At 39.4% G+C, this 14417-nt stretch overlaps 1 protein-coding gene across 1 annotated transcript in view; it reads right to left on the bottom strand.

The window, feature by feature from the left end:
* EFNA5 (ephrin A5) overlaps positions 1-13961 on the bottom strand; it is a 227987-nt gene extending 214026 nt beyond the window's left edge. The window contains exon 1 of the mRNA XM_075136188.1: positions 13179-13961. Coding sequence (XP_074992289.1) covers positions 13179-13303 — 125 coding nt within the window. The 5' untranslated portion in view covers positions 13304-13961. The remainder of the gene's footprint in view (positions 1-13178) is intronic.
* Positions 13962-14417: the final 456 nt, after the last annotated feature.

Below are 14417 nucleotides of genomic sequence, written 5' to 3'. Positions count from 1 at the left end.
AACAACCGAAATAAAAGGTAAAACCGGCTTTGTACAATTGGTGAGTGAAAACACACAGTAAATCTTTTTAGAGAGATTTAATCATGTTCTTTTTTTTTTAAATAGCTTAGCATTACTAATAATGTTTTTGAAATTTGGAAAGGCATAAAAAAGAATGAGGCACAGTGAAGTACTGTCAACTGAACAGTTGATACTTCATTCTATTACTGCGATTTAAAAATTAAAATAACATCCCCAATGATTCAGTAAACTCAATGGGAATTTCATGCAAATATAGCACAGCATCTGGTCAGAGTATGTTAACACACTATTTCTTTTACTCTCTGTTTATTAGATAAATACTGCAGAATACTACTTACAGTCTATTCCCGATCACTTAAGGAATACTGCAGAAAAAGATAATTAGTAATCCCGTATTACCATAAATCAGGATATTCTGTATTAATCACATAATTTCTCAACTGACAAGCCATTATTTGTGTAAACACTATTCTTCCTTCTGATATATTATTTAAATAAGAACATCATTGCAGTGATGTGGACCACAATAAGTAGAGAGTGCAGGGAAGGTTCTCTCTAAAACCTATGAATTTATCGTAAAAAAAAAAATTATTTCTTTTCCTTCTCAAAGGTAGGAATGTTTCTCAGACCAAAACCATTAAGAATACTATCCCTAACAGGAATCACAGGTATCAGTACTAATCTCTAGCACATTTCACTGAAAACCACAGAACTTTTTCACCTGGGCACATCATCATACTTCGGGGACTAAAACACTACCAAGACTTGCTTTGTCTCTGACATTTTCATTACAGTGTAGAAAGCAGAGGTCATTTTGTCTTAGGGATAGGGCTGAATGTGAAAGAAAACAGATAATTCAAGAAGATTGGGTTAAACCTACCTGACACTAATTCTAATCTAAAAATCAAGTCTTGTAGGCATCCACTGTACTAGTTTCATGAAGAAAATAACCACACAAACACAAAGAAGTTGCAATCATTCCTCTGTCGTACATAAGAAAAAAACAGTGCAGAAATCCTAACTGGGCACTGCAATGGTCTGATTTACTCACAGAAGTTACAGAGGCAAAACTGCTTTCATCAGTAATAATATATTAGCTCCAAACTCTACACCTAAAATAAAGTGCTTATGAAACTCTTCCAAATGCTTTGTTCTGAAGAAGGCCATTATATCAGCACTAAATCAAGACAGCTAGTATGAAAAATGGAAAACGGAGATTTCTTTTTACAGTAAGCTATAAAATGTAGTTGAGTCAGGGTCTGAAAAAGTAATATTAAAGTGATGATGTAAATCACTAAAAAAACTTTTTTTTTTTTTAAAGCTAACTATCATGCTTTGGACTAGAAAGAGTGAATATGGAGATTCTCTTCATGAAGTGTTCTTCGCAAGTAAGTTTTATATAACTGAGATATAGAGAAAGGGTTTGCTTGGAATTTGAATGCAGTGAATAGCCATGATATAATGAGAAACAAGTATGATCTAGCTCTCTAATTAATTTTCCTTCTTCACCCACACTATCACTTGTTATGATAATGTGCATCTTAACCTTAATGAGAAATTTCATACCACCTTGATTAAAGATACTGCAAAAGATACTCTTTTTATTTTGTTTTTGTTTTAATGAAGAATCTCTTTAAACTCTCAAAACCCTCAACAAATGTACGGAACTTCTGCTAGTAAAGTTCCTATCTACAATACAACTTTTTGAGAGACATGTTTTTAAGTGAGGATTATGCTATTAAGCATGTTACAAAATCATCATGTTCTCTGCAGGAAGTGTTCCTAGTATTTTTTGTAAAGGTAGTGTGTCTGAGGACTGTTTAAGACAATAAAATTGTAAAACATTCAGAAATGTTGTAAACGTGAAAAGCTATTAAACATTCAGATGACGTTTTTGAAATATATTTTAAAAATCAACTTCATAGAAAATTTTTTATCCCACTTTATCAGCCCCCCAAAGGCGGAGGTCCCAACTCTGCAAAAACGGTTCAAAAAATCTGTTTAGAACTTACTTGGACCCAATCACAGGGATTTATAGTCTCATGCTGCTGTGCCCTCTCACTAGATTTGATTCACGCAGATTGCGTGGTCTCACAAAAATTGACAAGCTTAATTACTGAAACTCTTATTCATGAACTACATCATAAAATCATCAATACAGGACCTAAATCAACTCCCATCCAAAGCAGTGGGAGAATCTTTTTACTTCAATAGAGTTGGATCTGAACACTGCTGAAAATACTGCAATAAAAAAGCATCAAAAGGTAGTATATTAAAAAAAAAAAAAGGACCAACATTAGATCCTGTAGTATCTATTGAGGCACACAATTCAAAGAAATAAACGGACTTCCATTCCTTATTAGTACCCATCAGCTCCTACTGACTTCAGCAACTTTTAAAAACTAGGATATTTATTTAAACTACTTTCCTTAATCAGCTTTAGGGACCATTTTTTGAAAGGTATTTAAAAACCTAAAATAAAATCTAAGACAGTTAGGCACCAAGCAGTCTCAAAAATCCCACATCGCTCCTGTCTGCAACTCTAGGTACCTAAATATATTCAAAATTCTGGTTCCGAGGATTTATTCTTGTTTAAATCAGTGGACTAAAAAACCTGCTTAAATAAATAAGACTACAAAAAAAAAAAATTAGTAACTATTAGTGTGATGGCACAACTTCAGTCTTCCAATATCTTTAAGGACAGCATTTAAGATAATCGAGTCTGCAATTATGCACTTATGCTTACATTTGGAAATATTTGTGCATTGATAAATAGAACTGGCACACATTTCACCAAAGCTGCTAGTGCAGTACTCCAAAATCTTAACCTGATTTCGCTGAACATGACCTGTACACCATGGGCTGAAAACAGAAAAAAGGTGAACATGCAAACTAGCTGCTTTCATTCAGCTTTTTTTTTAATCCAGTTTACTATGCAGGACACAAGCAAAAGCATACAAAGGATAAGATGATTTGCACCTACTTAATAAATGCAGGCAAATACCAGCTTTGATCCCAGCAATTTTTTTGGAAAGCTCCGTTCACCAGAAAGTGTGCAAGACAGAAAGAAAGAGAGAAAGGCAAAAGTGACTGAAATGCAAAGGGAAAAGTGTATGCAACTTAGGCGTAAGTGAAGGGAAAAATACAACCCTAGAATTAAGATCTTTTGAATGCAGGAATAATAAACTTCCAAGTAAATGTCACTTCAGTATGACTGAGTTTCCCCAATTGGGTATTGTATATATATAATTTTATATATATAATTATTAGGCACACACTTTCCATGTTCTTTCCCCCCAAAAGCAGAGCTGACAATGGTGACAGCAGAGTGTGTAATTAGTTTTTATTGTTCCCCTGACAGCCATAGCTCTGCAAGGACCCCTTGCCTTTTCCATTGTAAATGTTATGGAAAAATACACTAATGACAGGCATTTAATTATGGGCACAGCAACCATGATGGGAGCTGTGCCAAGAGTGATTGGCAGCTTTGGATACCAGCAATGGTTCTTTTTCTCCCATACCTTGTAACCCAGATTACTGAAGTTATGAGTTTTCTAAAATATATTTTCTAAAGCTTTGCTTATTGTCTATAGATATTATTATTAATAACCACCACCTTAAAAACAAACAGAAAAAATAAATAGACAAAATGGTAATTTTTTTTGTTCAAAAGTAGCATGAGGTTTTTTGAAAGAGTCTATCCACTAACAATGCCATCAATGTAAAAAAAATCCCCACCAACTCTGGCACATAGTTGACTCTTTTTTTTTTTTTTAATGATACATAGCTACGAACAGAAAGATACTATGCCCCCTTAACATATCTTTATTCAATATTTACAATAAACTGTCCCACATTCAACTGTAGTTGCTGAGGTGCTTTTTCGCCTGATTAATTAGCAATTGGGAGACACGCTTTTTGGCAGCTTTTGTATCCCTATTATTTCTTCTGGTTTGGCACAAAAACTCCCTTTTGGGAACACCAGTATTTGTACTGTACCCTGCTTTGTGATGGATCACTAATTTTTAATAAACTAAGCCCCAGGAGAACTGCAAAAAGACGTATAAATGTATTGGAGCAATAACTGTAAACAAAAAAAAAAGGTGGGGCGGGGGGGCAGGGGAAAGAGCTGTTGCAGTAGATAAAATATTAGGTCTTTTCCAGACTATACATGGAGAGCCTACCTATCCAGGAGATCACATGTAGTCTGAAGACACGGGTCTGAATTGGCTTTTAACGACTTGATCCAAATCTCTGCCTTTATGTTTAAAAAGCTTTAAAAAAGCAACTAGCTAATGTGGACGCGCATTTTCCTTGAAGAAAGCTATATCTGAATGTCCCTTCACTGTTTCTCGTCCCTCCCCCACCAACAGATGAATGAAATTACTCTGTGAAGCAGATCTCTATGAAGAATGACCACGCAATTCTGGACCAAACGGTTCTAAGTCTATGTAGCAGTCACAAATCCCTGGCTAAGCTGAACAAAGCAACATTATTCCTAAGTAGTAAGTTTGGGAATATATAAGTGAAGCTGTCTGGCTCTAAAGTGGTTACTTGCAAATAGCTGCAGAATCAATGTTGGCTGTCCATCCCCCATCCAGCTGGCTCTCATATCAGTAACTTCAAAAATGCAGTTTGCCATTATGGTGGCTTAAGGCACTTTATGTGCCAGTGCAATGACCATGCTGTGTGTGCATGTCAGAAGGTCAATACTTTCAAATTCCAGAGTCTCTCTTTATTTCCTTCTTTTCTGGAAACAATAGCAAAGAGAGCAGGATTGATAGCTCCTACTTTTTCAACTTCTGCTCACCAAACGCCCTGCCTGTATGAATACATAACTATCTATTTTTAAATCTGATTAGACATCAACTAAAGTAAAAAAAAAAAAAACAAACCAAAAAAACAATGCAGCTGGTTTTCCTGCTCATTAACAACATTAATTAGCAAATTTCTTTGCAACAACTTTTAACAATTCCAGGGGACCCAACATCATTAAAGCTGCTAGCAGTCCTTATGTGACGCTGATGAACTAGCATCGCAGACAGATAACTGTGCTACAAAGTTGATCATTAAATCTATCAGTAAGTAAAGTAAAATACTTTCTTCTGTCTCCTCACAAAAAAATACAGCTGTATTTTATTTATACAGCACTACCAAAACAACAAAATATTAGACATTGAGAGATTTGGTATTTTTTTGTTTAGTTTTGACAAAAAGTTTTAGAATATATTCAGCTCCAGTTTCAAAGGCACAGACTGAGATAAGATACTTAAATTTGTTTACAAAAGAAATGTAAAGTAAAAATTAAAATAAAAAATCCTATGTACAGTACTAGTATTATAATAAAAATTTATATATATTTCTTAGCAATTCCCTGTGTGATAAGCTAATGTTGATTTGAATGTCTGCAGAGAGAAGGAAGTTCTTCTGAACTGTGATATGAATATGAAAAATACTACTTTGAAGCCCACAAAAGCAAAAAGGTAGTGCTTCATCGCTACCCACTAGGGAAAGGCCGCAGCGCTCAACTACTACCGACGAACAACTCACTCAGTGTGAATATGCCCGCCATTGGCCAGCATCCACCCCAAAGCAAAAAAATGAAGTAATTTTGGGGAGGAAAAATTATATAGTTTTAACAAATAAAGAATGTCAATGCTACACAGCAAACATTAATTACAGCACAAAATACATTCTGTCAAAATATGCATCCTTTTAAATGTCACGAGGCCAAATTTTATCTTTAAGAATGGAACAAAGATATTTTAGCAGAGGTTAATCAGAGTCAAAGCGAACGTTATCTCCTACTCCGTTTTTTTGCCTCACTAGATGATTACAAGCAAATCACTCCTTCTCTGCACTCCAGCACCATTTCATTACTATCATAAAAAAATAAAAATGGTGCCTATCAAATAAGATGGTTCTTCAAGAGTCCAATGAAAACAAACAAAAAATACGAAGTTAGTCAGTGATAAACACGAAGTAAAATTTTTTATTGCGGGTATTATGTTGAACAGTTCCTCATTAGATTAATACGCTGATTTAATGACAGAAAAGAAAATTAACAAAGTGAAAATTAACTAATGCTGTACTTACAGGTTTTGTCAGCCTACGATCCCTTTTTTCCACGCCATGTATCAGCATGGATAGGTAAATTCTTCCACTAGATTATAATGCAAGTGACAATAAGAATTGTAATTTTCAAGGCTTTTCAAGTAAAAATTGCCAAACCTGAAGAATTTGCTATAAATTGGTATTAGCAATTCAAGCAGATCTTGCTAATTAACAGGACTCTTGTGTATCTTCTCATTAGCTGATTTTTCTTTTGACAGCATTTTTACTGGTCGTGCATTTAAACAGAAAAATGGCCACAGAACTCCTAACATACCAGTTAACAGAACACAGGCATCAAACAACTTCTCTACATTCTGCAACAAGCAAAAATAAACAAACTCATTTTTTTCATTAAACTAGGATCTAACAATGTATTTTCATCAACCTGTCAACAGCAAAATATGAAGGATGTTTTCCCAGATGAAAAAAAAAAACCAACATTGGGGGGGTATTTTTCTTTTATTGGAAACCTTGGCACTCTACAGGAGAGAAATACAATCTCAATCTTCACGGAACAGCATCCTTTTTTAATATATTTTCAAATATTTGATTTTAACACAAATTATTTTTACAAATGTGTAGGAGTGGAATTTGTGGTTTTGTAATGGAACAATCTATGCTCAGTTTCTTAAAAATGAGGATTTCAGACATCTATACATGTTTGCACACTATAAAATAATACCCACCATTTTAAATGAGCTCAACTATAATCTAGCTTGTAGAGACTACAATGAATATGGAGAATGCAAAAATGCAAGGAAGACTTCTAATGCGTGAAGGCTTCTATTCTTCCATTCAGCTACGCTGAAGTACATTACAGTAGGACTTACTCACAATAATTGTAATACCACCAGAAAGCAATTTCAATAACGTGTCTGTTTATTTTAAACCAAACGTTTCCATTTCATTATGTTGGTGTGCTGCTGACTGACTAAATTTTAAGCACAAGTGCAATGAAAACTTAAACAAAACAGGGCCCTTTATCCTCAACAGTGAATTACACCATTCAAAAACACTGGAAGATTAATCACGAGACTAAAGACATTTTTTAAAAACAATGCTCAAAACTGGATAGCAGAGCAAAGAGTGATTACTGGAAGAAAATCCCAGTTCCAAAATACTTCTAATTGCATTAAAAAAAATTGAAAAACGAACAGTGAGCCAAAGCAAGAGAGGTACATCTCACAGCTATGGACAAACTACTGTCTACTCATGCGTTCTCCAGGAAAAGTTGCATCTTTGTTAAAATCTTCTCTAAGGTGATCCAAATGACCAGCCTTCTTTACGTGCTTTCCTGAAGTCTAATATTTCAACAATGCAGTACTATGCCCAGCAACAGACTGGTTTAGGAAAAAGCAATAACAAGGTACTCTAATAAGCCCAGAGAGTTTTCAAAGTATATCCCTGTAATCTTCTGTGTTTCATTTTACATTTGTGTGCCTGAGTGCTTGCTTATCTACCTGCCCACCTACTGACCTGGGGACTACTAGCGTACGAAGAAACAGCACAATGGGAAGATGGCCAAGAACGAAAACACAGAATCTAGAAATAATTTTTTTATTATTACTTTTAATTTTAAAACAAAAGATCTTAGCTGGAAGATGGGACCTGGGAATTAGTTTGTAAAGCTATTCATTTTCTAAACATTTAAGAGTTCATCAATTAAAAAATTTCAGAGATTTTTCTTCTCACACAACATTCATGATTTACTCTGCACCGCATCACCTTCTAATGATACACTTCAATGTGTCATTACATATGTATATATATGCGTATACATGCATAAGTATGTATACCTATAAATACAAGTACGTATACATATATATGCATTGAAAAGCATACATATTCGCACACGAATGTATATATATTACATATGCCTCTCCATATGAATGCAAAGACCATGACTCCTGAAGGACTAATTGCATTCATTCATTTTCTCAGCCCAGCATGAAGCTGGTAGATTGCTGGGATCATAGCAACAGGGGAGAGAAACGAAGGCTCATCTTTATCTGTCCCTCTCCAAAAGGATATAGGGCTAGCAGAAAGAATGCAGTGAATGGTCCTCACTATGTGCATTTAGAAAAGATTTAATAAGCAGCATTTCATAAAGACCATGTACCACTTAACAAGGTGCTTTTCATATGAAGGTGGAAGCCAGTGAAATTACTGTTCTTTGTGTAGTTTTTCCATAGAATGTTTCAAAATGTTTCAAAACCCCACTTTTAAAATAAACACCAATATTCTTTTGGAGGCACAAGGTGTTAGTGAAACAATTAAAAGCACAGAAAGCAGGTGTAAAGAACTGGAAGGCTCTACTACCGATCTTTTAATTACAAGAAATCAGTCAGAGATTTCTTCAGCTCTCAGAGCAAGCTGCTGGATAAAATGCTCTCAAAATACAAGCTATTCTTTTTCAAAATACTTTTTTATACATATATGTGTGTGTGTGTATATCCCAAGTACTTAAGCTCTTATACTTCCTTTGACATATGAAAATTATATGGAATACCAAAACCAAAGCAAATGCCTTGATTTTGCCCCTCTTCGTTCCCAACTTCTTAGTTGTTCTTAACACACTAACTGCCTTCTTCCTATTCCAACCATTTCTGCATGGTTTCCCTAATCTCCATACATAGGCAGAACTATTTCTAGATGGAAAACAAACAAGTCAAACCAAACACAAAAACAGCCATTAGACCTCAGCATATACAACCAACATGCCATGGTGAAATCTGCAAACACATATAAATGGATGGTAGGATACTCAGGCATCCATCCAGCGTACTCCCGAGAAGTGCCAGGCGTGCATGAGCAGCCATGGTCAGAGCCTCTCAAAATTAAGTCTATGCATTTGGCTGGTTCAGGGAGGCACTTAAGTACACATCCATGCATCCACACAACTGCAACAGAACTTAAGTGTGTCAGTATGCACTTCAGGGAAGTCAGATGCTTTTCTGAATCAGTGCCTACATACTCAGTTACAAAATTCACCTAAGTTTAGACATCCAGGTTATGAAATTCTCGTCTATGCATAGAATTGTCAGAAGCATCCACTCATTTTTCTGTTCGCTGCTCCCTAGTATCTATCTTAAAAAAAACATCTAGCAATATTGATCAAATTGTGGTATCCAGCTTAATTATGGGAACTCACCAGTTGAAGCTGAAATGATTTTTCAGTACCTAAATTCTCTCACTACCATCTGATTTCTTGATTATATTATCCACATAAACACACAAACAGAAAATATATCAGCATCCTATGTCTTTATAATAATTATCTTGTGGATGAAACTTTATACACAATTTTCTTGTATAAGATACAGTCAAATCCAATAATATTCCTAATAAAACATATTTGCTTTCATGAGATTACAAGGTTTGGCCTCTATATATGACCAGAAACTAGACTTGGAATGCAAGTATTTTTAACCACCTTGAAACTAGGAACAATTTATGAAGCTATATAACCTGCCACTGAAACAACGTATAGGGAAATACCTAAATATGAACCACAATCTTGAAGCACAATCCTGCAAGCAGAAAAATGCAGCAATAATTACAACAAATAATTCAGCTTGAACTCTGACAAGATTAAAAGCAGTAGCAAGCACCAAGCAAGTAGACCGCTTCAAAATTTCGCCCAGGTATATGACATTTTGGCTGAATTCTAATTACAAGGACAATAGTAATCAGGATTAAATGAATATGCTCCACTACAAAACAAACTCCCCAAACTATTTTAAGTGTTGGATTCAGAATAATATTCTTTGACAATAATATTTTGCTGTCCCGTATAAGAACACATATGCAAACAGTGCTGAAAGACTAATGCACTTTAAAGTGATAATTAGAATTTATGTACATTTAATTCTAAGTCTACATAAATGACAAAAATATTACAACACATTTTCAAGCTTACTTGAGGATTAATTGCCAATCCAGAAAAAAAGGATTAAAAAAAACTTATTTTATTATATTTCAAAATCCTAATACTTAAACATATCTCATCTGGAATTGGATTACAGCATTTATGGTACTTCATGTACATTGATAATTAAATACATAACAAAAATAAGGCACGGGAATACTTAAAACATTTCTAAGAACAGACAGGCTCTGTAAAAATATACAACTTTGTTACTCATACATGCTAACAATAACGATCATAGAACATTTTTTAATTGCTCCAGCAGAACTTTGGCAACTAACCAAGAAATGTGATATGAATTTTGCTAACAGACTCTTAGGATTTTTTATTTACCAAATATTGTTCACACCAGGAGCACTTATCAATTGGGCCACTCATCAATTTACTAATGTATCTTTTAATTAGGATGAGATCTTTATGTATTTCAATAAATTGCTGGAATTTCATACTAAAAACCTAAATGTCATCATACCTGAGGGAAGTAAAACCATTATTAAATTCTTCAAAGTTTTGATGAAACTTTAATTTAGAGTGCCTTGAATCACTATCAAAATGATCGACATTTCATTTTTAAAGTGAATTAATTAGTTCTGCAGCAGTTTGTAAATTCTAAATAAAAACAATAAAGAAGCACAATGGCGGCATTTGTGTTTAAATAAATATATTTTGTCTTCTAATTTCAAATGGTTATCACCATGTAAGCATGCCTACTTATTTCCACGTGTATAAAAAACAGATTGTTCATCTCCTGAGTCTGTCTCTGGAAGCAGATAAATCACTGCGAAGTTATTCCTGAAACATTGTTAACTGCTCTAAAAATTTTGATAACCAAAGTGAATTTTGCCTTCAGCTTAGATTCTGACAAAACGAATTCAAAACAGAAGCGTTTTCTTTTCTTTGGGTCTCTTACACCCACCATTCAGGTGTTTGCCTGTTTTTCTGTAATGACCGTGTAACTTGAAAGCACACAAAAACTGGCACACTGTATAAAACGAAGGAGAAATACATCTGCACCCTGCTCTTTCTCATATTTTTAACTCACGAATAAACATGACATGTTCAAATAGATACTTCCATCGTGAGAGCACAGTGAATATTTGAAAACAAGAAGAAATCTTTATTTTTAAAAGGGAATGTTTAGAAACATCTTACAATTAACTCTTCTAGTGTTTGGAAGAATAATAAAACTAAGTTTTCTTTGCAATCTGCTGATGTTTAATGTTGGACTAAGAAGAGATTTCATTAACAGATAAAATACGATTAAACTTACTAGAATCCTTACAAATCCATTCAATGTGTAACACCTAACGACTAGGTAAGCCTTGCTTGTGCTTCAACTATCTTTACCTATGTGCAGTTACTGTGTAAGCTCATCACACTCAAGAGAGCAGAAGTGAAAAATCTTGAATGTAAGATTGTTTTTGAAGTATTTTAGCTGTTATGCCAGCACCGTGTACATTCAGTCAAACCTATTTCTTTCAACAATCCTCCTTCTGCCCAGTGGGATTTGCGAATATTACTTTATTTTTTTTCCAACAATTACATTTCATTTTGCCTAAGAACAACAGAAAAAACTGGTTTTGAGAGACAAGCAATTTTTTGGGACGTATGTTCTTTGATGTGTGATATGAGAAGTAAGTTTTCGTCTTTCTTACTCTGAGCAATTTTTTTCCAGTGACACATGTAAAAAGAGGAAAATGTAGCGATGGGCATTTAAATTATAGATCCTTATCATTCCCAAGCATGATTGTTACTTTGGATAAATGCTCTTTGTCTCGAGCTTTTTGTGCCAACTATTTATGGCTGAGGCATTGTTACTAGGAACACAGTATTAAAGTGCTGCACAGACTAGCTAACTCTGGGCACTTGAAAATTCTGCCCGTTAACTTCTGCATCACCTATTTTGAAGCCTACTCTGGAATACCGAGCAGAGGAGTTTTCTGCAGGCAACACAGATCTATTAAAAAACATGACCTGTGACAAAAATCAATGTGCTAATCTCAAACCAAACAGCAGTATCAGAAGCATAAAAAAAGAGATATCCTAAGATAAAATGTTCCCAAATTTACTTAGACCAGCTCGACAGGTTTAAAAAAAAAGTAAGTCTGCTCACACACACTTTAACAAGGCAAAAAATTTAATACTCAGGTGACTTTTTACCCAAACACATGGACACCATTTGGAGCAGGGCTGAAATTTTCTGATGCTAAACATGAGGGAAAACTCCAGAAAAATTAAACGAAACCTCCCTTCCCAGCAGAAGGCTCGCTGAACTGCATGCAGAGGCTGATGTCGGAAATCTCCTGGAGCGCTCCGGCGCGAGGGGCGCGGGGAGGCTGTGCCAGCACCGCTCAGCCCCGAAGGGGACAGCGGCGATGCGCCGTCCCGTCCCCGGCGGCACGGGCATCCCCCCGGCCGGGACGGCGTACCTACCTCGCTTCCTCACGGTTACCTCTAGCCTGCCCGGGAGAGCCCCCCGCCGGGCGGGCAGGGCAGGGCAGGGCAGGGGGAAAGCCACCCCTCCGCCGCGGCTGCCGCCGCTGACAGCGATCCCGCCCGCGGCTGCCGCGAAGCCGGGACCGGCCGCCCCGCTCCGTCCCGCCGGGGAGAGAGACCCCCGCCTCCCTGCCCGGGGCCGGCTCCCCGCTACCGGCGGGCGGCTCGGGGCCGCAGTAGCCCGCCGGGGCACAAGCGGGTGGCCGCTACCTGCGCTCCCTCATCCCACCCAAACTCCTGCAGCAGGCTCGGCCGCAGGCGCGGGTTGCCCCGCTGCGAGGGCGCCCACGCCGCATCGGGGCCGCACCCGCCCGGCGCCCGGGCACCGGCGGCGGCGGCCGAGCCCGGGGAAGCGGCTAGCCTGGTGCAGCGCCGGGGTGGGGCGGCAAGAGGAGAAAAATACCACCACCACCCGCCCCCGCGTCGCTGTCTGTAGCCTTAACCCCCCCGAAAAACAAAGTTTTTCACCCCAGCTTGTAGCCGGGGTAGTTTCTTTCTGCAGGCGCTGGGCAAGAGCCGCCAGCGCTGGGCAAGAGCCGCCAGCGCCGGGGCGCCGCTCCGCGCCCGCCGCGCTCCCGCCCGCCGCCGCCCGCTGCGCGCCCGCGGCCGCCCCGCGTACCTGGGGTTGGTGCTGTTCCAGTAGACGGCGTAGCGGTCGGCCACCGCCTTGGCGCCGGGCTCCTGCCCGCGCACGCACACCCACAGCGCCGCGGCCGCCAGCAGCAGCATCTCCACGTGCGGCATCGCGCCCGGCCGGCGGCGCGGCGAGACGGGATGCGGGAAAAATTAGGAAAGGGAGAAGAAAAAAAAGGGGGGGGGGGGCAGACGGGACCGAGCTGGGGCGCGGGAGGTGGAGGGGGAGGAAATAAATGAAAAGCGAGGCGCGGAGGCGGGTGGGCTCCGCGGCGTGCTGCGCCGCAGCAAGCCGAGAGCGCCTGCCGCCGCAGACGGACAGCCGGCAGGGAGGCGCGGTCCGCGGTCCCTCAGGGAGCCTCACCCCGGCAGGGGGAGGTGGGGGCCGAGGCGGGCGGCGGCGGCAAGCGGCGGGAGGTGCTCATTCACTGGGAGTCCCGTACAGAGCCCACGGCACGACATACACCGGCCCGCCGGCGCGGCGGGCGGGCGGGCGAGGGGCGCCGCTCCTCCGCCCCCTGCGAGCGGCCCCGGCGGCGCTGGCGGCGCGGCCCCGCGGCTCGGGGGCGGCCGGGGGACGCGGGAATGGAAGGAGCGAGCGGGAAAGGGGGGAGAAGAACGGGAAGGAGGGGAAGGAGATCTTCGCCCTGGAAGCCCACGGGGGGTCCTGGCAGTATATTAAAGGCCGCCGGCTGGGAGAGGGGCGAGAAGTACCAGGAGATCTTAAAGTACAAAGTTTGTGTCTTCCTTCCCGGCCCTCCGCCGCCCGCAAATGAAAAACAAACAAAAAAGAAAAAAAGAAAAAAAAAAAGGAAAAAAGAAAAAAAAAAGAGGAAAGCAAAAGCCCTGAGGAGTTTGTTTGCTGCGCTGATGGAGTTGGGGAGCCTGTTCTGCAGCACAGAGAGTGTCTTGAAGGAGACTTTGTGGAGTGGTTTTCTTGTCCTTCCTGTTCCTGGGCGGTGGATGCACCAAGGGCTGAGCAACAGCAAAGGCGGAAAAAAAAAAAAAAAAAAGGCAAGGGAAAAAAAAAGGGGAGGGGGGCAGAAAAAAAAGAACGGCCAATCCAAGAAATATTGCGGCGTGGAAACCAAGGAGATGGCAATAAAAAAATGTTTTCTGAGAGGGCGTGGAAAAAAGCAGAACCTCGGAGAAGGGGAAAATCAAGCCTGCAAACTCCTCTGATGATGCTGGTCTTGGCTGGCCTCTCCTGCTCGGGGGACGAACG

Source organism: Calonectris borealis, chromosome Z (genome assembly GCF_964195595.1).
Source record: "Calonectris borealis chromosome Z, bCalBor7.hap1.2, whole genome shotgun sequence".
NCBI classification, from domain to species: domain Eukaryota; kingdom Metazoa; phylum Chordata; class Aves; order Procellariiformes; family Procellariidae; genus Calonectris; species Calonectris borealis.
This window is presented reverse-complemented; position numbering and strand designations above follow the sequence as displayed.